The sequence below is a fragment of the Helianthus annuus genome, chromosome 10, assembly GCF_002127325.2.
Source record: "Helianthus annuus cultivar XRQ/B chromosome 10, HanXRQr2.0-SUNRISE, whole genome shotgun sequence".
NCBI classification, from domain to species: domain Eukaryota; kingdom Viridiplantae; phylum Streptophyta; class Magnoliopsida; order Asterales; family Asteraceae; genus Helianthus; species Helianthus annuus.
In genome coordinates, this window is record NC_035442.2 from 166,341,482 (window position 1) to 166,365,736 (window position 24,255).

Consider the following 24,255-nt stretch of genomic DNA (forward strand, 5'->3'; position numbering starts at 1 on the left):
CCTTCGATTTTTTCAACCGCTCTCCTTAGAATAAACATTATGAATTTATAAAAAAAAAATTAAACACTAATTATTATGAATATATAAGTATATAACACAATTTGTATAATTATTCTCTAACCACTTATTCACTTACTTAACCCAATCTACAATCTAATTTTACTAACCCAACTACCCAAGCCCAAATCCAACCCAACCCAACCCAAAGATTTATCCTTTTTTTATTGATTGTTTTTTTTTTTTATGTGGTGATTAGGAGAAAATATAGATGTATACGGGTTTGATCTTTTTATGTTTTTTGATTTTTTTTGTTGTTCTAGACTTGTATTTAATGATTTTGTTGTTTTATTTTAAGTTTTGTTTGTTAAATGATTACTAATCAACATTTAAAACTAGGGATTGAATGTTTGAAAACTAAAATTGAAAATTATGGACTATAGTATTGGTTGAACATTATTGTTTATTTTGTTTAAGTATTTTTGTTTGATGAACGTACGAAGCAAATTTATATGTAATAAGAACCATGCTAGAGAAGTTATGGCGCGATTTCTCAAGAGGAAAAGGGTTGGACCACTTTTTTTGCCGGATTCTTCTAGTTAAAGACCAAGTTATGTCTTAGATAAGTTTTTTTGTTATTTTATTTAATGATTAGGAGAAATAGAAGTTGGCAGCATTTGAACTTTGATGGTTTTTTGTTATTAATTTACTTACTTATGAAGGTTTTTTATGTTGTTTAGTGTTTTACTCGAAACTTTGTTTGTTAATGTGATAGAAAGTTAGAAAATAGGGTTTGATTGTTTGAAAAATTGAAATTGACCCAACCCGACCCGACCCGATCTGATCCGGCTCGCAAAACTTGTTTGTTTATGTTTACTGGGTTTACATGACCCAATCCGGTCCGACCCGCTATGAACTGAATTTTTTTTATAGCTAGAGGCCTAAAATTTTTCAATTTTTTCCGCACCCCCAGGAAAAAATTTCTGGGTCCGCCGCTGCTCGAGCTCGTTTAAGCTCGTCTCGTTCGAGCTTTTTTTCGATCCGAGCTCAAGTAGCTCGGCTCGTTTGCACCCCTACCTACGCTATACTGTTTGATGGTTTTTGGAACTAGCTTTTGTTTCATAGGTACAACTTTTGTAAAACCCCTGGCCCAGAATATAAAGTGTCCGTTTCATAGGTACAACTTTTGTAAAACTCTTGGCCTAGAATATAAAGTGTCCAAAGTATTCTGCACTCAAATCTTACCCTATTCACCACCTCATGTCAAAATGCTTTCCTACATGGCCCCTTAATGAAACAACATACTGCAACCCAAACGCACAGTGAAGATTCAAAAATCAGACCTCCGGATAGCCTAGTGAATTGCATCTCGTAATAGGAAAGAGACCTGCAAAACAAATAACCGTTAGGCTCGTCGTAGAGGTGGGAGGGCCGCTCTGTTGTAGAGAGAGAAAATAGACGTATAAAAGAAAGTAAAATCGTAAATTTGTCCAACATTATTTGCATAGCGAATTTCATAAAGTGGTTAACTGAATTACATATTTAAAAATAAAAATAAAAATAAAAATAATAAGCCGACTCGATTTGACTTGAGTCGGCTCGAACACTTAACGAGTCAAGCTCGAGGTTTACTTTTCAACTCGATTAAATAAACGAGATGAATTATGCTGCCTCATTTAAGTTCGAGCTCGAGTTCAACCAGACTCAACTCGGCTAGGTTACCGACTTTCAGCCAATTGCAATAGGGTGTGTCAATAAAAAAGGGCAATCAATATCCACACCATTCCTTTCTAGTCCCATCAACACAGACACATTGTTCACTCAACGAGTGTGAAGAAGGTCAGGGTTTATGATCCACACAGACACGCATAAACTCATTCCAATTCCGGTATCTATTATTTCGCTGATTTTAGTGTTTATGAGCCTTCTGTTTTCATTTCAAGTCACAGATGTTTGATTTTTGGGTTTATTACGGTGATATTAGGGTTTATATTTCTGTGATATTTTGATTTTGTTATGAACCTCGGTTCCCTTTTTGATAATTGTTACGATCAATTTCAACATTCATATGCTAAGTCGTATACTTTCATCATCGAGACAGTACATGCATCTGTGTTAATCCATAGAAATAGTGACCAAATTTAACATGTCTTTAAATTATAATTATTTACAGAATTAAATTGATGAAACACGAGGAAAGTAAGTTCAACTCATCTTTAGATAATCCTCTTTGTTGTGTGTGATTAAACTGATTATGTGAGCTTTATAATTTAATCATAAGCAACAGTGGATCACTGGACTATAAACTGATATAGCGTTCAGCAGATATAAACTATACATTGGAATGAAAACGGTATAATCGTCGCATCCAAACAGTAATGTATGACCTTGAATTATTATACTTTGTGTTGTACAGTCTCCTAATGTTATATTTGGCAGCTTATGTGCAGCGTTATTTAGTATCAATCTGACAATAACAACCTAAGATGAAAGCTAAACGTCCGACTAAAACTCAACGATTGTCGTCGACTACAATCAACACGCTTCCTCAAACCATAATAGAAAACATCCTATGTCTTTTACCAATTGAAGAGGCAGCACAGACAAGTATCCTCTCTAGGGAATGGAGGTACAAGTGGACCACAATTCCCAAACTTGAGTTTGGTTCGTCTAGTGTGCTTGAAATTAGAACTCAAGAGAATCAAACATCTCACGTAGAACGGGCAAGGAAAATTATGGAACGGAGGCGTAAACTTTTCAATGCTATACCCCGAGTTCTGTTAATGCACCAGGGTCCAATACACGAGTTCAGCATTGACTCGATTGCAAACTGTGACTGTTTTGAACTTGATCCAATAATATTTCATTTGTCTAGGAACCATGCTGTCAAGAAATTAAAACTAGCGTTTGATTATATGTATCCGCATAAGTTGTCACACCCCAACCGATGGCGGAATCATCGGGGCGCGGCACTAGGCGATTCAGATTGCTCAAGAGAATCCATAACAACTATATTGCGATAATATTTATTACATTTGTCATCCCATACTAACAAACAATACAATCACATAAGTTATCACAGATTTCTTGTCCTCTCGAACAATTCAAATCCGACAACCTATAATTTAGATGAGTTTCTAGACTTCCTAGCTTGATTTGATGTAAACTTCGGCTAAACCTGCAACATACGTTAAAACTTTGTCAATACAAAAGTATTGGCGAGTATACAGGTTTGATATGTGATAGTGTGATAGATTAAAAGTGCTGCGAATTTCCACATGCATAAACGTAATACACAACATATATACTCACAAAACTGATACTACCAGCTAAGTCCTCGATGCTCGACTCTTGATGGCATAACTAGACCCCGTCGGGCGAAATAGTACTATACTAGTCTTGGTGGGACGTCACGAGTATAAGTTCTAGCATACATGTAACTAGCATCACGTATATCTATGCAAACAGTTATTCGCAAGTGATAAATAGTCCAATTGAATCATTCGTTTGATAAGTTTGGTTTTTTTTATGGAACGTATGTTACACCCAAAATTCGATAAAAGGGGTCAAGTATACTCACAGCGCGTTTTCGGTTAGGTTTGCGGAACCGGTGCCGGAGAATATCCTGATTTCAGACAATTTATGTGAGTGATAGGTTACTATGCGTTAAACGGTATCGATTTGCGTGAAATCGGCAAAAATTGGGTTGAAATCGGACAAAATGGTGAAATTGGGCTGAAAATTGTAATTGGGCTGGCCCAGTCGAACAGGCCACTCGATCGAGTGGGCCTGGTCGGTCGGATGGGCTTGGTTGGTCGGATGGCATGATCGATCGAATGGGCCTGATCGATCGGACAGCCTGATCGATCGAATGGCTGTTCGATCGACTAGCTGTTCGATCGACCAGCTGTTCGATCGACCAGCTGTTCGATCGACCAGCTGTTCGATCGACCAGCTGTTCGATCGACCAGCTGTTCGATCGACCAGCTGTTCGATCGACCAGCTGTTCGATCGACCAGCTGTTCGATCGACCAGCTGTTCGATCGACTAGCTGTTCGATCGACTAGCTGTTCGATCGACTAGCTGTTCGATCGATTGGGCCACTCGATTGGCCATCCTGTTCGGCTGTTTTCGATGATTTTTCGAGCGTTTTTCGGCGTTTTGGGTCGAGACGTTACGATGAGGTGTTAAGCAACTGAAATCCCGTCAATTCCGACCTGTTTCATCGGCCGGGAATCACCCCGTTCGTCGGAACTGGTCGTTTTTGTCGGTTTTTCCGTGTTTAACTCGAAATCGATCATTTTATCACTAGATCTGATGTAAAAACCTTGATTTTACTTAGGAAATGCCCTGGATCTGAGTCGTTCTTGATGATATGAGGTCAACACTTGAAGTTCATAAGAACTTTGTGATGAAATCTATCCGAACAACCCAAATCCGTGGCCTTTTGATTAGAAAAACATTGATTTGGTTGAGATTCATGAAAAATCGTATGTAAATCATCCGAATCTGAGTTGTTCTTCATGAGATGACATCACCTTTGAAGAACTTTGTGGTGACATCACCTTAGAACACCCCAAATCCGTTGATTTCACGGTTAAAAATTGAGATTTGAAAGATAGAAAGATGAAGGATTGCATTTGGGTCAAGAAAGTACAAGATTCGGGTTGAAAACTTACAAGAATCGGAAGAAATCGAGAGATTTGAGGGCTGGAACGTCTTGGTCGGTTAGGAGCAGCAACACAAGTGTTTGGGAGTGAATGGAGGGGTATTTATAGGCAAGGAAGGGGAAAGGAAGGCAAAACAGCAGTTGGTTCGACTGGCCCAGTCGATCGGCTGGCCCAGTCGATCGGCTGGCCCAGTCGATCGGCTGGCCCAGTCGATCGGCTGGCCCAGTCGATCGGCTGGTCCATCCGATCGGCTGGTCCATCCGATCGGACTGGCCCATCCGATCGGACTGGCCTATCTGATTGGGCCGGTCTGACCAATTGGACTAGTCTGATCGAATTGATCCGTTCGGAAGCCTTTTGATCCCGTTTTTGGTGCGATTTCGACGGTTTGAGCCATATTTTCATATATTTATATAATTATTAAATTATTTATTATTATTAATCACAAAGGGGCCGTATATACGTATTTATGTATCCAATTCTCAGTGCGGTGATCGAGTTACGCGTGCCTTTGAGTGTGTTCTTCGATGTGATGTGCCACAATGATTATCGGGGCACCACTTACTCATATTGCCATCATCGTCATGACGGTTAGAGTCATGGTACTCACCCGATAACCCTCGTTAGCGTTGATTACTCACATTTTGACACCTCACGCTCATCGAGAAGGGTAGTTTAGGCCCATATTCGACATCATCGTGAGTGTTATGCGAAATAGGTTTGTAATAGTGATAGAATATGCATAATTATTCGATTGTACTTCGATTTAGCGATATAATTGATATAGTTACATTATGATCCGAATCTCCGGTGCTAGGCGTAACGAGTGTATCGAGCAGTAACAACGCGCGAAGGTGCGGGTTGTTACAGTATCCCCTCCTTTAGGAAATTTCGTCCCGAAATTAATCCAATAGTAGGGTCGTAAGAGTTGATGCGATTGAGAGTAGAGATTAATAGCGTCTAGACAACGAGCGATCGATTACGATTTGGCGAGTGAAAATAGAGAGAGCATACGATTCGATTACTTAGAAGTGATAACACATACAAAAAGCAATTTTATAGCGTTTTAAACTTACCAATACTCGATTAATTTCCGAAGTTAATTAAGAAAAATCTCCTCATGGCGCGGTGTCGACCGTTTTGATGTCCACACCAGCGCTATGTGGGGGGTTTTGTTATTTGATAACAGGTTTTGAGTTTTACATTTTAAAAGAATCAGGTGGCAAAATAAGTTTTAAGAAAACTTTCCTACAACGTGGGTTCGAGCGGAACTCGACTGCCGAACCCTCGTTCTCGGGAAGATTCCTGTCGGTCATTGCAAAGGTTTTTAAGAAAAGAATTGGACTTATAAAATTTTTTTTTTTTATTGGGCACGGAGCCAAACTGATTCAATGTTTTCTCCATGTTGTAAGGAATTTCATTTGTCCAACGGTTTTAGTAAAAATTTTATAAAAATAGGTTTTCCTTAATACTATGGAAAAATAACTTACATCGGGCCCCACGTGGCACTTTCCCACGAAAGTTTGTTAATATGACTAAAACACTTATATATAGGAAGTACCAGCGGCGTATCCACCATGTTTTACCCATATTATCTCCGTTTCGTGCGGCGGCGTCACGTGTGCCGATACGACACAGATAGAATTTCGATTCCCTTGATCCTAGCGATGAGGTGCTAGATCGAGTTTTGAATAGAAAATAAGTTGGATGCAAACCAAGCGTAGGCAGCGGGTGCGAGTAGTCTGGTCACACAAACGCTGATATGGTATGCTTGGTTGGACAACGAATGACACGATTTTGATTCGAGTAAATGAGATTTCGATTTGATTCCACACGAAGTTCGCATGGCACGTTTCCACAAGACTTGCTAATATGACAAACACCATGTTTCCATATTAGTTTTATCTTGTGAAGCAATGTCATGCACCCTAACATTACACCACCTGCGATGACTTCCAAGTAACTTTCGAACATCGATAGACAATAGATTTCAACAGATTGATAAGCGACGATTGTTGCGTTGCGAGTGATAGACGATTGATTGAACTGATTACACCACCATTAGTACTAAGGCTAGCCCACACGGCCTTTTTCCACAAAGTCAACTAATATGGTCAAAACATCACCATGTTTCAACCTTGTTAGTTTCGTCTCGTGAAGCGAGGTCTTGTGCGCTAACATGACACGTAGAATGCGTGCATTGATAAGTAATAGCGAACCATGATAAGAGTATCGAGTTGATGGATTAGGTGCGAGGCGCGTTAAGAGTGGAAGGCGGCGAGTGATTCTCGATACTCGTCTAGCGAATCCACAATAGACGATCCACACCAGCTGATAGAAGTTCACACAATTGACAACAACTAGCGTTAGAGATTTCTAGACAAACACATGATGCGATTGCGATTTCGAGCCACTTATCGAATGATTTGATTGCGAGATTGATCCGGCAAAACTGCGATTAAGTTGCGTTCTAGACTTTACGACCAGTCTCGCGTTGCTCCAATTGCTCTTCGGGGTGAACTTACCTAAGTTCATCGATGTGGCAATTTGTGTACGCGGACTTACGAGAAGCCTCGCAGTGATGCGGTTTAGTTTTGTTACGCCTTGTGATTGATGGTAGAGTGTCAAATTAACCATAATAGTATAATAGGTCTAATAACGTCCAACTCCTCATGGCACTTTCTTCACGAAGTTTCGGTAGTATGGTAAAGCGTACCCCCGCGTCACCCCTACTACTTATGCCCCGTGCTTTGGTGTCACACTTTGTTGACACGACCAAGACCCTTGACCGTGCTTTGAAACGTTATGGCACTTTCTTCACGAAGTTTCGGTAGTATGGTAAAGCGTACCCCCGCGTCACCCCTACTACTTATGCCCCGTGCTTTGGTGTCACACTTTGTTGACACGACCAAGACCCTTGACCGTGCTTTTAAACGTTATGGCACCATTAGAACTTCACTACGATCTCCGTGCACTGACCAAGGTAATCCCGTGTGCACCCGTGATTAGTTGTCCCTTGCACGTATACCGTACCTCATTCTAAGAGTGTTATAGGGATAAAATACATAATATAGTACATAGTGCTAGCGTCTAGATAGTGCTCGATTGTAAGAGAAATAAAATCCACACACGATGATATATGGAATAAGTTCCAGAAATGATAGCGATAAGTCGGATTATTACAACAACATTAGGATCAAAATAACGTTGTTGTGAATACTTGCGGAGACGGCGGTTGCTGATGACTTCCTTCCAGGTCACGGTCCTGTACGGCACTGCGACGTATAATGCCCATACCAGTTGCAATTTGCGCAATAGCGACATTTTGCCTCTAGCGGGTGATGATACGTGCATGTGAAACACAGGGGATGAGATCCATTGTAAGCGCGTTGTGACTGAACTGGGACTGATCGGAGAGGTTCGGGTTGCGGCAGTCCAGTTGTTGAGGAGTCTGGGCTCACGGTCTTTCGTTTGCGGCTAGGTTGGGCTTCCTGAGTTGATGCAGTGTCGTCTTCGGATTCGCCTGATGATTTGACGGAGACATTGTCGGAGCAATCCTTAGAAGAATCCTCCGAGGAGCTGTCAGATGAACCACCGACCGATTCTCCAGAGGAATCGTCGGATGAGTGGATGATGATTGCTTGATGAGCTCGTTTGACAGGCTTCTTGGAGAAGAATCCGTTTACGACTCGTTTGCTGTTGAGCTCTGCGGCTAACCGGTAGGCTTCTTCGATGGTAGTAGGTTTTGCAGCTTCGACAAAATCACCCACACACTCTGGTAAGCCACGAATATACTTCGCGATAGCTCTCTTCGGAGTGTCGACTTGACTTGGGCAGATTATGCTGAGCTGTTTGAACCTTGCTGTATAGCTCGCATTGTCACCTTCGGTTTGCTTGATTTCCCAAAATTCGTTCTCTAGCTTCTGGACTTCGTGAGGAGGGCAATATTCTTCCTTCATGAGTTCCTTCAGCTCGTCCCATGAGAGGGCGTAAGCTGCGGAGATCCCACGTTTGTTGCGTTCGGCGGTCCACCAATCGAGTGCTCGTGATTGAAATACTCCGGTGGCGCAAGTAGTTTGAAGGTCCTCGGGGCACCCACTCTGACGAAGGGTAACCTCGATGGCATCGAACCACTGGAGTAATTGAGAAACATCTCCTTCACCAGTGAAAGGCATTGGATCACAGGCTTTGAAGTGTTTGTAGAGGAATGCAGATTCCGTCTTGACGTCTTCCGGGGCTCGAGAGTGGCTTTGAGAGTGCACTTGCGCGACAATTTGAGGAATGAGCTTGACCACTTCCTTGGTCACAATTGAGGCAATCCTCTTATCGGCGCGTCGTTGGGCTCTTCTCCTAGCTACTCGTCTCGAGATCGAGTTGTTGGAAGGCATCTAGACAGAAGGATTCGAAATGAGATTCGATCATAATGATTTTTGAGCTTTTGATGCGATTTGATTCGATCAAAACTCGGTATAGAATTTAATTAAACACATAGGAGCCACATAGGAAAATTCTAGGTTCCTAAACTCTCACATAATTGATTCGTTTTGTATATAGTACGTATAGGTATAGCTGTAGGTTACACATAGATATCGATTCAGAATTTGCGAGGACGTGATGAGAGAGATAGCGTAAGCGAATTCGAGTACTTAGGCGTTTGTTTTGTTGCGATCATTCGGTCTTTGTTTTAGATTGCGATGGCTGTGCAGGTTGTGCGCTTTGTAAATCGAGGTTCGTAAATTCGATAAATCGAGAAATCGGTAAATCGTAAAGCTTAAATTTGAAAACTCATAGACGTAATCCATACACGTAAAATTTAGATGGAATGCCTTGGGTGTTTAGGCGTTGACTACCCAAGTAACCCGACTATACCCAACAAGTTCGGGCATACGCGTTGACCTAGGGAACTCATGCTTCCACTGGGATGCAGCTCCTGACATTCGTCTCTCTAGTCTTCGCGTAGCCTGAGTCGTTGTTATGGTCGTGACCTTGGTGAGAGCTTTTGTAAACCATTTTATGGAGTGGAACAGTTGATTAAGGTATGGGTTTCACCCCTGGCTTAACAACTTCGTTCCCATTTGTGGTTGTGCTCATCGAATAAATCCGAGAGTTCCACTAGAATTTCGAAATGGAGACCTTTTGTCGAGATGTGGATGTCACTCCTAGCTCAACAAAGAGTTCTCGTGCTAGAAAAATACGCTGAGTGAGTGATCCTATCAAGAGTTATTGGTTTTCACACCTGGTCTCGACTAGATCACTCGGTTTTGTTATGCGAGTAGTTTTGAAAACATGTGTATTGTGTCAGCCTTAGGAAAGGCTAAGTAACCTTCTAGCCTTAGGAAAGGCTCTTTGTGTGAAGCTGTAGTATGCGGTGTTCACACAATAGTTGTAACTTTCAACAAATTCGATCGAGAGTAGCAAGTTGGCCCAAACAAACCCTAACGAGTTCGTAAGAGTCGGCCTGTGGGTACTTAGACTATAGACTAGGTCAATTTTCTAAGACATCGACCCGGACTAGGTCAAGTCTCAAACTTTGCCTAGTTCCCTATAGTTATGGCTCTGATACCAATCTGTCACACCCCAACCGATGGCGGAATCATCGGGGCGCGGCACTAGGCGATTCAGATTGCTCAAGAGAATCCATAACAACTATATTGCGATAATATTTATTACATTTGTCATCCCATACTAACAAACAATACAATCACATAAGTTATCACAGATTTCTTGTCCTCTCGAACAATTCAAATCCGACAACCTATAATTTAGATGAGTTTCTAGACTTCCTAGCTTGATTTGATGTAAACTTCGGCTAAACCTGCAACATACGTTAAAACTTTGTCAATACAAAAGTATTGGCGAGTATACAGGTTTGATATGTGATAGTGTGATAGATTAAAAGTGCTGCGAATTTCCACATGCATAAACGTAATACACAACATATATACTCACAAAACTGATACTACCAGCTAAGTCCTCGATGCTCGACTCTTGATGGCATAACTAGACCCCGTCGGGCGAAATAGTACTATACTAGTCTTGGTGGGACGTCACGAGTATAAGTTCTAGCATACATGTAACTAGCATCACGTATATCTATGCAAACAGTTATTCGCAAGTGATAAATAGTCCAATTGAATCATTCGTTTGATAAGTTTGGTTTTTTTTATGGAACGTATGTTACACCCAAAATTCGATAAAAGGGGTCAAGTATACTCACAGCGCGTTTTCGGTTAGGTTTGCGGAACCGGTGCCGGAGAATATCCTGATTTCAGACAATTTATGTGAGTGATAGGTTACTATGCGTTAAACGGTATCGATTTGCGTGAAATCGGCAAAAATTGGGTTGAAATCGGACAAAATGGTGAAATTGGGCTGAAAATTGTAATTGGGCTGGCCCAGTCGAACAGGCCACTCGATCGAGTGGGCCTGGTCGGTCGGATGGGCTTGGTTGGTCGGATGGCATGATCGATCGAATGGGCCTGATCGATCGGACAGCCTGATCGATCGAATGGCTGTTCGATCGACCAGCTGTTCGATCGACCAGCTGTTCGATCGACCAGCTGTTCGATCGACCAGCTGTTCGATCGACCAGCTGTTCGATCGACCAGCTGTTCGATCGACCAGCTGTTCGATCGACCAGCTGTTCGATCGACCAGCTGTTCGATCGACCAGCTGTTCGATCGACTAGCTGTTCGATCGACTAGCTGTTCGATCGATTGGGCCACTCGATTGGCCATCCTGTTCGGCTGTTTTCGATGATTTTTCGAGCGTTTTTCGGCGTTTTGGGTCGAGACGTTACGATGAGGTGTTAAGCAACTGAAATCCCGTCAATTCCGACCTGTTTCATCGGCCGGGAATCACCCCGTTCGTCGGAACTGGTCGTTTTTGTCGGTTTTTCCGTGTTTAACTCGAAATCGATCATTTTATCACTAGATCTGATGTAAAAACCTTGATTTTACTTAGGAAATGCCCTGGATCTGAGTCGTTCTTGATGATATGAGGTCAACACTTGAAGTTCATAAGACTTTGTGATGAAATCTATCCGAACAACCCAAATCCGTGGCCTTTTGATTAGAAAAACATTGATTTGGTTGAGATTCATGAAAAATCGTATGTAAATCATCCGAATCTGAGTTGTTCTTCATGAGATGACATCACCTTTGAAGAACTTTGTGGTGACATCACCTTAGAACACCCCAAATCCGTTGATTTCACGGTTAAAAATTGAGATTTGAAAGATAGAAAGATGAAGGATTGCATTTGGGTCAAGAAAGTACAAGATTCGGGTTGAAAACTTACAAGAATCGGAAGAAATCGAGAGATTTGAGGGCTGGAACGTCTTGGTCGGTTAGGAGCAGCAACACAAGTGTTTGGGAGTGAATGGAGGGGTATTTATAGGCAAGGAAGGGGAAAGGAAGGCAAAACAGCAGTTGGTTCGACTGGCCCAGTCGATCGGCTGGCCCAGTCGATCGGTTGGCCCAGTCGATCGGCTGGCCCAGTCGATCGGCTGGCCCAGTCGATCGGCTGGTCCATCCGATCGGCTGGTCCATCCGATCGGACTGGCCCATCCGATCGGACTGGCCTATCTGATTGGGCCGGTCTGACCAATTGGACTAGTCTGATCGAATTGATCCGTTCGGAAGCCTTTTGATCCCGTTTTTGGTGCGATTTCGACGGTTTGAGCCATATTTTCATATATTTATATAATTATTAAATTATTTATTATTATTAATCACAAAGGGGCCGTATATACGTATTTATGTATCCAATTCTCAGTGCGGTGATCGAGTTACGCGTGCCTTTGAGTGTGTTCTTCGATGTGATGTGCCACAATGATTATCGGGGCACCACTTACTCATATTGCCATCATCGTCATGACGGTTAGAGTCATGGTACTCACCCGATAACCCTCGTTAGCGTTGATTACTCACATTTTGACACCTCACGCTCATCGAGAAGGGTAGTTTAGGCCCATATTCGACATCATCGTGAGTGTTATGCGAAATAGGTTTGTAATAGTGATAGAATATGCATAATTATTCGATTGTACTTCGATTTAGCGATATAATTGATATAGTTACATTATGATCCGAATCTCCGGTGCTAGGCGTAACGAGTGTATCGAGCAGTAACAACGCGCGAAGGTGCGGGTTGTTACATAAGTTGCCCTTATGCGCCTTCTCTTTGCATCATTTAAGAGACCTAGATCTCAGTTATGTTGATATTGACCATCAACCAATATTCAGTGGATTTGGTAGCCTTAGAAGCTTATCCTTGATAAAAGTAAAGATCTCAACAAAAGCTCTTCTTCATCTTTTATCTAATTGTCCATCGCTTAAGAGGTTCACTTTGGTAAGTTCTCGCTTGAATATTTATTCTCATGGGCTTTTTAAACTTATCTGAATATTGTAAGTTACTGCAGCTAGGATCTATCTGTGATAAAGATTGCACAATTATTGAGCTATTTGATTGTCTACATGTGATTGAAGATCTGACTATCTACGGGGACACTCCCGAACTGGTATTATTTTTATTTATCCACATTATATGTAAATATTGAAAGAAAAGAAAATCAAACTTTGGTTGTAAAATTTTGTTTGCTTATTGTAGCTTGTTCTAGACTCGGTTCCAAACGAGCTTCCAACCTCACTAATCCACCTCAAGTACTTTTGTTTTAACGAACCGTATTTCGGTGAAGACCATGGATTAATCTTTCTTCTTATTTTGATCAAATGTTCCCCTAACTTGGAGAAAATTGAGCTAGACGTAAATCTTTTCTTTTTACTATTTATTTTAGTTCCCGCCAAAATCCACTGACAAAAATAGTGACGACACTTCCTGTAGATTGACGAGGGTATTGGTAATGACAATGAGACGTGGTTTGGTATATTGGAAGAAAATTCAGATGTTCGGTTGGAGCATCTGAAGGAATTGGAGATTCACCGTTTCAGCAACTTGAGGCGTGAGATGGAGCTTGTGACGGTTATCTTGGCAAGGTCACCCAAGCTGAAGAAGGTGATCATACATAGTTTGGTTGAAAAGGATGAAGAGTCGGATATGTTAAAAATTCTCTTACAAGCCTCACGCGCATCACCTGTAGAAATCGTTGTGATAGATTAGTTGTATTGCTACTTTTTTGTGTTTTCTTTCTGGTTAGTCTATGGAGTTTATTTGGATGTTGGCAATTACTCAACTAGGGTATGTATATTCATAATGATTATTAAATGAATCAAATCCGAGTTAGAGCTCGTGTTTGTAAAACTGTTTTCAAGTTAAATTTGAGCTTTAAAAATATTGTTGTGATGTGTTTCTTTTGCTTGAAGTGGTTATAATCACTTTGATGGTGTTGAGTGTTTCAAATTATAATTATTAAAAGAATTAATTGATGAACACATGAGCAACTATCTGACATAGCAAGTGCAAGGAAAAACATGGACCCAAGTTGTAAACTTTTTAATACTATACATCAAATTCTGTTAATGCGCCAAGGTCCAATACACGAGTTTACCTTTTGCGCCATGGCAAACGGCCACTGTTTTGAACTTGATCAAATAATATTTCATTTGTCAAGGAACCATACTATCAAGAAATTAATACTTACGTTCATTGATAAGCACTATAAGTTACCCTTATGTGCCTTCTCTTTGCATCAGTTAACAGACCTGGATCTCACTTACGCTGATCTTATCCATCAACTGATATCCATTGGATTTGGTAGCCTTAGGGGGGTGGGGGGGTGGTCACTAGTGATATAATTCTATCACTCACAAGCATCCAATCAACTCCTGCCATGTCATCAGCCACTATTCTATCACTCACATCCTTTTTTAGTGGCAATGGTCATCACTCACAACACCTAATAATAAAACCCCCACACCCCCTCACATCCATCATTTTTCACGCGTGAAAAAAAAATAACGGAAATCCATCACGTGGCTGCTATCACTCGTTGAACAAATGACTGGCGGTGGGAATCTTGTTTTTTCCACGCATGATAAAGGCTATCACGGAAGTTTAACGTTGCCACCCCCAGTGGCTTTAGAAGCTTATGCTTGTATTATGTAAAGATCTCTATAGAAGCTCTTCTTCAACTTTTATCAAACTGTCAGTCACTTAAGAGCTTCACTCTGGCAAGTTCTCAGTCGAATGTTTATTCTCATGGGCTTTTGAAACCTATCTGAAAATTGTAAGTTGCTGCAGCTTACAGAAGAAGGTATCGGTTCTAAAGATTGCACCATTATTGAGCTATTCGAGTGTTTGCCTGTGATTGAACATCTTACTACCTCGGGGGAGTGTGTCCGCCCGGTAATATTTATTTATTCAAATCATATATAACTGAAAGAAAACCAAAATAAGCTTTGCTTGTTAATTTTTGTTTTGGCCTATGGATGAAGTGGCTTGTTCTAGACTCCATTCCAGAAGAGCTTCCAACGTCACTAATTCACCTCAAACACTTTCGTATTTACGAAATGTGTTTCGCTGAACACCATGGATTAACTTTTCTTGCTGTTTTGATCAAATGTTCCCCAATCTTCGAGAAACTTGAGCTAGAGGTAAATCTATTTTTTATTCTATTTAATTTAGTTCTTGACAAAATCCGCTGACAAAAGTAATGACGACCCTTTCTGTAGATTGATATAGGGCATAATTATTGTTATGAAAATGAGACATGCTCTGGTATATTGGAAAAATATTCAGATGTTCGGTTGGAGCATCTGAAGGAAATGGAGATTCAATGTTTCAGCAACTTGAAGCGCGAGATGGAGTTTGTAAAGTTTATCTTGGGGACGTCACCTGTCGCATCTTGAAGTGTTACCACAAACCTCATGTATAATCAATACCAACCTTGCATATGTCAAGTCTTTTTTTTTAATCATAACATTGATGATACAAGCAAACTAAGACAGATAACGAATGTAAAAATCATGGGAATTCGACTAAGGGTTATTTATTTATTGGATTCATAGATATCACATCTAAACAGGAAAACTTTATTCGACTAAAGGGTTATTTAAGGGCCGTCGGTAAGTGTAAAGTTGAAGTTTGCACAAGACGTCTGCTTACGTAGCAACGACGAACTAAACCCAAAAGTCGAATTCTCTAAATCAAATTCTAGAAAGTTGTCCTCAAACTGAAACGTCCCGATCACGATTGCAGGCTCACTCGTTGCACCACCGTCAACAAACGCCAAACACGCCACCTCGTTTGTAATCTGCTTAATAGAGTTAGCAGTGGATACAGTCCACTTCTTCCCATCCGGGAGGCTGAAATCGATATCAGGAACTTTCAAGCCAACAGTGGAGGCGCTGAAACAAAGGCTGAAGGGGGCGACTGGCTTTGCAGGACGTAATTGTTTTGTAACCTTTGTAAACCTCCTAACCACACCATTATAGATATCGGTTCTGAGTGTCGTGTAAGGGTCAGTTGTACTAAGCTTGGTAGTTGTGTTTGCCGGAACATTGATAGATCTCTTTTTAATTACAATGCTATTGACACTGATAAAGTATCCAAAAGAATCTGGTTGCGTTACCAACGGAGTATAAGAAAGATAACTCCTTACATCGACATTCGATTGGGGAAGAAGGTAATAAGGACCGGTTCCAAAGAATAGAACCCCGGGGACAGATGGCTTGCTTGGAAGACATAGAGCTAACGTTTTTTTGAGGGGTTGATAGAAGTAAGCTGGGAAGGCGTAAGGCGAGGAAGAAAACGCCATGACACCAGAAACATTTGAAGGAAATGATGCAAATGTTGAATGAGGAGCACATGCTGCATAAGGGTGTGCATCATATAAACCACTGAAGATTTTTCTACCGTCACTTACGTTCACTGTGAAATCGTCGTAGTTGATAAGGGTTTGGTTACACGAACCAGTCACAGGGTTAAACACGTTGACTGAGCATGTACAGTCACCCCAACCAGGGAACGAAGAAGTGTTGGTTTCTAGAGGGCAAGAAGGATTCTTATAAGAGTAAGACGTTCGAAAAGTTGTGCATTGATAATCTACGCAAGAAACAGCGTATGTGCAGAGCGTGTTGGGGGGGCAACTGCCTGGATAAATGTTCCATTGCACGATGCAGTCGTGCCATATGAAGGGAGCATCGATGTCTATAAGGAAGTTTGAATGCAAGTATTGCTCGTTTACATAGTCATAGGCTGTCATGATCTCAACACTATAGAGAGGCTTAGCAGCATCGGTATGTTTGTTAACCGGAACTACTATGGATGTGTATGGCGGCACATAGCAGCCATAGCCTCATGTTCATGAGAGACGAAAGCTAGAACGATAACGACTAGTTGTATAAGCATGAACATTTTTGTGTGTTTGTATGTTCTATATCTCGAATGTAGTTTGGAAAGAGCATTGATCATATTTATATAGGTATCTCATGGGTGTAATTTATGTTTCTTCGAATATATATATATATTTTTGGAACAAAGAGATATATTTGGGGATGAGTTGGTAAGTAATTGTTAGGATTTTTGGCGTTAATAATCGATGACAAAGAATGGTATATCCGAAGCAAGATGTGGTCAACTTAAGTGGGACACTTTACGTGTCTAAGGCATATAAGTTATAACCATGAATAAATCAGAATAAGTCATCTACCCATAATGGAAACATGACACAATCTTGCGGTGTAAAGCTTTCGAACATGGCCATACACGCAAGTTGAGTAAATGTTTCATTGTATCCGTTGCTACTACAACTGTAAACCAACCAAACCGTACGTTCATGAACTATTCAAGATATGTTTGCTAATAACTCGAACTTGAGCCGAGCTTAATCAATCTCAAACTTGAGCTAGACCATGTTAAATTGAAACTCATTTAATGTATAAACGAGACCAGAGTAGTTTTTTAATTATATAAATATAATAAAATAGTATGTATGTAATATAATTATATAATATATGAAACAAAAATTATTATAGATAAAAATGATTATTATAGATAAAAGTAGTTTATGAATAATAAACAAGTTATGTCATTCAAAAATTAATAACAAATCCAATTCAATTCAAAGTTTGGGATAAAGAATTCATGTTACACGACAACCGGATAAGGATGCACCATCCACAATTGATACCGACTTACAAGGAAACATTTATTTTATTAATATAAATTTTGATCAAACTATTCTTAGCTGTAAGTACAGAATTTCCACCAATACTTTATTACTAGCCACGCATATCCGAGATAAACAGTACGCACAAACTAACCATCATTACTTGTGACACATGCTTAAAAGATGTCAGCTATTACTGGTGGGTTCATGAATATACACAATTTACAAATCGCAACAATTAATCATGACTTGTACCCGCTCATGTCATCATAACCCAACGTTAACACGTAACTTACATAACCATACAGTTAATTCCCACTACACCACGGGTGCAGTATCGACAAATCCAGCCGTAGCGGCACGTATAAGGGACCACAAATATCATGTGTATGTCATGCTCAAGATATATACATACGTACAACAGTCATGCCGTATTATTACAGTTTAGGACAAGCATGTTCACGTTTGAAAAACATTCATAAAGCTCACTTTTGCTATATGGAGGTTTTACTATAACTGATACAAACTTGGTTTCCTAATCAAGACCAGAATAATTTTAAACACTAGTTAAATCAAGAGTGGGGTACTAGATAGTCATTACCCTGATCATAAACCTAAACTCTACTCTTAACATTTTATTATAATTAAATTTATACGTTAATTAATCCTAAAAAAATTCTATATTAAAACTTAAAGGAAACTTATATTTAAATTAAATACACACTACGCCTTATATTCGAGGAAACTTAATGAAATTGATCTCTATTTATAGCAAGAAGACTTGCTTTGCTTTGTTCCGAAGAAAACCAATTTGGCGGCTAAGTTTGCCTCTTTGAAGAAAAGAAATCTTCATGATGAAGATTCATGTATACCACACACGTATCCTTACATGCATACATACACGTTGCATATATATAGAGACTTACACGTTGCATATATAGACCAGGGGCGGACTTAGGTTAGCCCGTGTGGGGGCGGCCACACTCTTTGAAAAAAAAATTTTTAGTGTTAATATCCGCGCAAACTCCCGACTGCACCATTTGAAAATTTTTGTCCGCACCCCTTGGAAAATTCCAACCGCACCCCTTGAAATTTTTCGTTTGCACCCTTTAAAAAAATGTTGAGAAATTATATAAGTTTTTTTTTTTTGAACACGGATTGAAACCCGACCGAATTATCATAATTAACCCTTTAATAAAACTTAAGTTAAGTATTCAGTCCATTAACCAAACATTAAAACAAACCCATTAACTAATAAGCCCAATAACTTAGCCCACTTCAAACATTAAAACAAACCCATTAAACAACCACAACCCAATCGCTGCCACCACTCCCGCTCTCCCTCCTCCTGCCAGCGACGACGACAACCTCCGACCACCCCTGCAAAATTCCGGCCGCACCCAGCTTCACACCGACAATAAACAGGTATGTCGATGTTCTTTTTGTTATTTTAATGTTTATTTCATTAGAAGATGGGATAAAAAAGTTTAGGATTAGGATCAAATACAAAGGATCCTAATTGTAAGAAGTGTAAGAAGGATTCTATAATTGCAGATGAGCAGCATTGTTTCAACTTTTAAATCACCAAAGAGGTGCAGTTCTTTGATTTGTTTTCTCAGGGGTATATAGTAATTTTGTGCCTATGTATCATCTGTGTTCTGTATCCATTTCATAAATAAAGCCAGCACTTGTAGCAGGTTATCTTATGTTTTTTTGTGTTGGTTTTGTAAAGAGAAAGAAAAGCTAAACTATATCTAGATTAGATCTAAGTCTAAGGGGGAAAAGTATATTTGGAAACATGTTTTATATTTCTCATTTCTTAAAACTGCGAAAATAAGTTTATGAAACCATATACTGTATACTAACTGTATCGTGTCTAGAACTCTATATGAACTCCCCAGTCCCCATTAACTGGAAAACTGGTCTAATACTGTTATTAAGGATTAGGATCAAATACAAAGGATCCTAATTGTAAGAAGTGTAAGAAGGATTTATAGAGTGACAAGTGTCTAATAGGGTTTAGTTTTAGCTTATTGGACACTTGTCACTCTATAAATCCTTCTTACACTTCTTACAATTAGAAGCCTTTGTAGAATAACTTGACCTAAAAGTTTAAACTTTTATATGTTTTGAGCTAATTAGGGGTTGTTCTAGTCTTTATAGGATGGGTTTGTTGTCTCTTAATCACTTATTGATTATATGATTCTAGTATAGGGTTTGAAAAGATGAAATTCTAGGCTTGAAATTCAAAATTTTAAATTGAAAATTAGAGAATATGGGCTATGGTTGAACACTTGAAGATCCTTGTTTATTTTGTATGTGATAGGACTAGGAGGAACCGTGATTAGGGAAGTTATGACGCGATTTCTCAAGAGAAAAGGGGTTGAACCACTTTTTTCGTCGGATTCTTCTAACTGAAGACTAAGGTATGTTTTTTTGAACTTTGATGCTTTTATGATGTTTACTTGTTTTACTTGAAACTTTGTTTGTTTATATGATTGGAACTTAGGAATTAGGGTTTGATTCTTTGAAAATTGAAATTGAACCGACCTGACCCGCTATGAAACTTTGTTTGTTTATGTTTACTTGTTTTACATGACCCAACCCGATCCGACCTGCTATGAACCGAAGTTTTTTTATATAGCTACGGGTCTACTCTTGACATTTTACTATAATTAAATTTATACGTTAACTAATCCTAAAAAAATTCTATATTAAAACTTAAAGGAAACTTATATTTAAATTAAATACACACTACGCCTTATATTCGAGAAAGTTGTTAATGGGTAAACTTAACGAAATTGATCTCTATTTATAGCAAGAAGACTTGCTTTGCTTTGTTCCGAAGAAAACCAATTTGGCGGCTAAGTTTGGCTCTTTGAAGAAAATAAATCTTCATGATGAAGATTCATGTATACCACACACGTATCGTTACATGCATACATAGACGTTGCATATATATAGAGACTTACACATTGCATATATAGACTTAATACACATACACGTTTTTTTTTTAAGGTGTGAATTATTCGTGAATGTTGGGAGGTCTAGCATACGTTGTCTTAACCGGATCTGTGCTAGAGAGCCCCCTCGCACAATAAATCCTCAATTTAAACCCCTCAATGAGAAACCCTTATCACACAGACTCGAACTTAAGACCTGAAGGAAAAAACTCACCCGAACCCACCATAAATGAAACTTAAATACCCGTACCTACCAATAGAAATACACATACATGTAACATTCCTATCACATTTGTTGTTTTTAAATTTTATTATTATATTATTATAATTAATTCAGTTGCTTCACTCGTTTTTCTTTTATAACTTTTAAACTATAACGTTTTATAAAATGACGAATAGAACTACTACGGATGTGTATGGCGGCACATACGCAGCCATAGCCTCATGTTCATGAGAGATGAAACCTAGAACGATAACGAGTAGTTGAAGAAGCAAAAACATTTTTGTGTTTTTTCTATGTTCTATATCTCGAATGTAGTTTTGGAAAGAGCATTGAACATATTTATATAGGTATCTCATGGGTGTAATTTATGTAAATTGAAATGAAAATGGTATAATTGTCATTTGTCTCATCCAAACATAAGCAGAAGTAGATAACTGGACTATAAACTGATATAGGTTTCACCAGATAAACTACAAATTGGAATGAAGATGGTATAATCGTTGCATCCAAACAGTACTGATGTATAACCATTTTCTTGTGTTATACGTTCTCCTAATGTTGTATTTGGCAGCTTATGTGCAGCGTTATTTAGTATCAATCTGACTAAAACAACCTAAGATGAAAGCTAAACGTCCGACTAAAGCTCAACGATTGTCGTCGACTACAATCAACACACTCCCTCAAACCATAATAGAAAACATCCTATGTCTTTTACCAATTCAAGAGGCAGCACGGACAAGTATCCTCTCTAGGGAATGGAGGTACAAGTGGACCACTATTCCCAAACTTGAGTTTGGTTCGTCTACTTTGTCCAAAGGAAAAAACAAAGAGAAGCTACCATCTGACATAGCAAGTGCACGGAAAAAAAACATGGACGAAAGGTGTAAACTTTTCAATGCTATACACCAAGTTCTGTTAATGCGCCAGGGTCCAATACACGAGTTCATCTTTAACCCGATCGGAACCTACAACTGTTTTGAACTTGATCAAATAGTATTTCATTTGTCAAGGAACCATACTGTCAAGAAATTAACACTTGCGTTTGATTATATATCTCCGTATAAGTTACCCTTATGTGCCTTCTCTTTGCATCAGTTAACAGACCTATATCTCAGTTTTGTTAATCTTGACCATCAACCAATAGTCAGTGGATTTGGTAGCCTTAGAAGCTTATGCTTGATGAATGTATGGATCTCTTCAAAAGCTCTTCTTCGTCTATTATCAAATTGTCCATCACTTAAGAGGTTCACTTTGGTAAGTTCTCGCTTGAATATTTATTCTCATGGGCTTTTTAAACTTGATATTGTAAGTTACTGCAGCAAGGATTTATCAGTCATAAAGATTGCACAATTATTGAGCTTTTTGATTGTCTACATGTGATTGAAGATCTGACTATTTATGGGTACAATGCCCGTCAGGTAATATTTGTTTTTCCACATAATATATAAGTGAAAGAAAAGAAAGTCAGTCAAACTATGGTTTTAAAATTTTGTTTGCTTATTATTGTAGCTTGTTCTAGACTCGGTTCCAGAAGAGCTTCCAACCTCACTAATCCACCTCAAATACTTTTGTTTCAAAGAAATGTCTCTAGATGTCGATGGTCTTTTAACTTTTCTTGCTGTTTTGCTCAAATGTTCCCCAAACTTGGAGCACATTGTGCTAGAGGTAAATCTGTTATTTTAATTCTCACCAAAATCTACTGACAAAAATAATGACAACCCTTCCTATAGGTTGCTGAACTGGAGTATAATGATGAAAATGAGATATATTATGGTATATTGGAAAAATACTCAGATGTTTGGATGGAGCATCTGAAGGAATTGGTGATTTATAATTTTAACAACTTGAAGCCTTCAATGGAGTTTGTGAAGTTTATCATCTCCAGGTCTCCAAAGTTGAAGAAGGTGTTGTTGATAGTTGATGACAAGGATGAAGAGTTGGAGATGTTAAAAGTTCTCTTACAGGCCCCATGCGCATCACCGGTAGAAATTGTTGTAAAGTAGTTGGGACGGGACAACAACATCAAAGACTTTAGATAACTCAACACTTAGTTTAAAGAAGTATGATGATAATCTGGAAGAATTGCTACTTGTTTTTCTGCTTATATTAGTTGTCGTTATTTTGGATGCTGGTATTCACAATAGTTATTTTCTGCCAGCTGGCCTTTGCATTTGATAAGGATACGTTGGGACCGCTGGACTGGCGACGGGTGTTACTTCACTAATTATCACAAATGTATCCATATTTGTGTTTCTATATATTCGGTTTATAACTTAGCTACTGTAGCATTGTGTTTCAGTGTTGAAATTATCTCCTAAAATATATAAATAGGGAATTCTACATTATTAGAGATGTAGGGTATGTTTGGCATGGAGCTTTTATGAGCTTTTAGAAGCTTTTAGCTTTAAGCTTTTAAGAAAAAGCTCATACTTAATAAAAAGTCTTGTTTGGTTGAAGGAGTTTTAAGCTTTTAGGTTAGGAGCTTGAAGCTTTTGGTTGAAAGCTACTAGTAGTAGCGTTTAGAAGAAGCTACAAGCTTTTAGGGAAAAATTGACTAATTTAACCTCTAAAAATAAGGAACTTTTTAATGCACCAACTTTCTAAATTTTTAGTTATGTCCATTTTGGTCATTTAATACATTTTATTAAAAGCTTCAGCTACTCTACCAAACACCAAATATATCTAAAAAGCTACAGCTACCAACTACAGCTTCCAGCTTTCAGCCATCAGCTACTTTTGCCAAACATACCCGTAAACCAACAAACCATACTGACAAAAGCGAAACGCACACAAAAAAATGAAGTATTTTAAACCAATAAACCTTGGCCTACGATAAAATACAAATCAAAACCAACAATATATATATATATATATATATATATATATATAGAGAGAGAGAGAGAGTAAGGTTAACATACAAAAAGCCTTATCATACATCACGTAGGAGACAATGGTAACCGTTGGATCAGAGGTATAATCACGCATGGGACCACATAATCACACATGGGACCACATAATCACGCATGGGACCACATAATCACGCATGGGACTATAATCACGCACGTTCTATGATAATAACGCACGTTATATTTTTTGTCATGTATGTTAATGTAGGTTAAGCCCTGATGTACATTATACTTTATATATATATATATATATATATATATATATATATATATATATATATATATATTAAGGATCTGACCTTCTCCCCATCAAATTATCACCGGCAAATTCGTTTCATATCAAAAGATATTCTGGTTAAGCTATACAGAGAAAGGATTGTAGAAAAACCCTAATCAATAAAGAAGGATGAATGCCATGACATTATAG

At 39.0% G+C, this 24,255-nt stretch overlaps 4 protein-coding genes across 5 annotated transcripts; 3 read left to right on the forward strand and 1 right to left on the reverse strand.

Annotated features, from left to right (window-relative positions):
- The first annotated feature begins 1,778 nt into the window (after positions 1-1,778).
- LOC110886409 (F-box/FBD/LRR-repeat protein At1g13570-like) lies at positions 1,779-13,928 on the forward strand. 2 transcript variants are annotated; one of them, XM_022134199.2, is made up of 6 exons: positions 1,779-1,885; positions 2,437-2,922; positions 12,826-13,019; positions 13,090-13,188; positions 13,278-13,433; positions 13,512-13,928. In XM_022134199.2, the coding sequence occupies exons 2-6, from the start codon at positions 2,484-2,486 to the stop codon at positions 13,785-13,787; spliced, it is 1,164 nt and encodes a 387-aa protein (XP_021989891.1). In that variant the 5' UTR covers positions 1,779-1,885; positions 2,437-2,483; the 3' UTR covers positions 13,788-13,928. The 2 variants fall into 2 exon arrangements, with proteins under 2 accessions (XP_021989891.1, XP_021989892.1); XM_022134200.2 differs by lacking the exon at positions 13,278-13,433.
- Positions 13,929-14,956: 1,028 nt separating this feature from the next.
- LOC118483214 (F-box/FBD/LRR-repeat protein At1g13570-like) lies at positions 14,957-15,496 on the forward strand. Its single transcript, XM_035978771.1, has 2 exons — positions 14,957-15,220; positions 15,299-15,496. Exons 1-2 carry the CDS (start codon positions 15,056-15,058, stop codon positions 15,473-15,475), a joined length of 342 nt encoding a protein of 113 aa, XP_035834664.1. The 5' UTR covers positions 14,957-15,055; the 3' UTR covers positions 15,476-15,496.
- A 182-nt stretch (positions 15,497-15,678) lies between these two features.
- LOC110883219 (chitinase CLP-like) lies at positions 15,679-16,830 on the reverse strand. The gene has a single exon (XM_022131028.1). The coding sequence runs from the start codon at positions 16,828-16,830 to the stop codon at positions 15,679-15,681; it is 1,152 nt and encodes a 383-aa protein (XP_021986720.1).
- Positions 16,831-18,997: 2,167 nt separating this feature from the next.
- On the forward strand, positions 18,998-23,198 carry LOC110886410 (F-box/FBD/LRR-repeat protein At1g13570-like). Its single transcript, XM_022134202.2, has 6 exons — positions 18,998-19,161; positions 20,063-20,162; positions 21,494-22,176; positions 22,242-22,340; positions 22,432-22,587; positions 22,653-23,198. The coding sequence occupies exons 3-6, from the start codon at positions 21,541-21,543 to the stop codon at positions 22,923-22,925; spliced, it is 1,164 nt and encodes a 387-aa protein (XP_021989894.1). The 5' UTR covers positions 18,998-19,161; positions 20,063-20,162; positions 21,494-21,540; the 3' UTR covers positions 22,926-23,198.
- Positions 23,199-24,255: the final 1,057 nt, after the last annotated feature.

Excerpts from the sequence above, each read along its gene's own strand:
- LOC110886409 (XM_022134199.2), top strand. The coding sequence starts at position 2,484 with ATGAAAGCTAAACGTCCGACTAAAACTCAACGATTGTCGTCGACTACA. Across the intron at positions 13,189-13,277 it reads ACGGGGACACTCCCGAACTG|CTTGTTCTAGACTCGGTTCC; the intron begins GTATTATTTTTA and ends TGCTTATTGTAG. Across the intron at positions 13,434-13,511 it reads TGGAGAAAATTGAGCTAGAC|ATTGACGAGGGTATTGGTAA; the intron begins GTAAATCTTTTC and ends CACTTCCTGTAG.
- LOC118483214 (XM_035978771.1), top strand. The coding sequence starts at position 15,056 with ATGAAGTGGCTTGTTCTAGACTCCATTCCAGAAGAGCTTCCAACGTCA. Across the intron at positions 15,221-15,298 it reads TCGAGAAACTTGAGCTAGAG|ATTGATATAGGGCATAATTA; the intron begins GTAAATCTATTT and ends CCCTTTCTGTAG.
- LOC110883219 (XM_022131028.1), bottom strand. The coding sequence starts at position 16,830 with ATGACAGCCTATGACTATGTAAACGAGCAATACTTGCATTCAAACTTC.
- LOC110886410 (XM_022134202.2), top strand. The coding sequence starts at position 21,541 with ATGAAAGCTAAACGTCCGACTAAAGCTCAACGATTGTCGTCGACTACA. Across the intron at positions 22,177-22,241 it reads CACTTAAGAGGTTCACTTTG|CAAGGATTTATCAGTCATAA; the intron begins GTAAGTTCTCGC and ends AAGTTACTGCAG. Across the intron at positions 22,341-22,431 it reads ATGGGTACAATGCCCGTCAG|CTTGTTCTAGACTCGGTTCC; the intron begins GTAATATTTGTT and ends TTATTATTGTAG.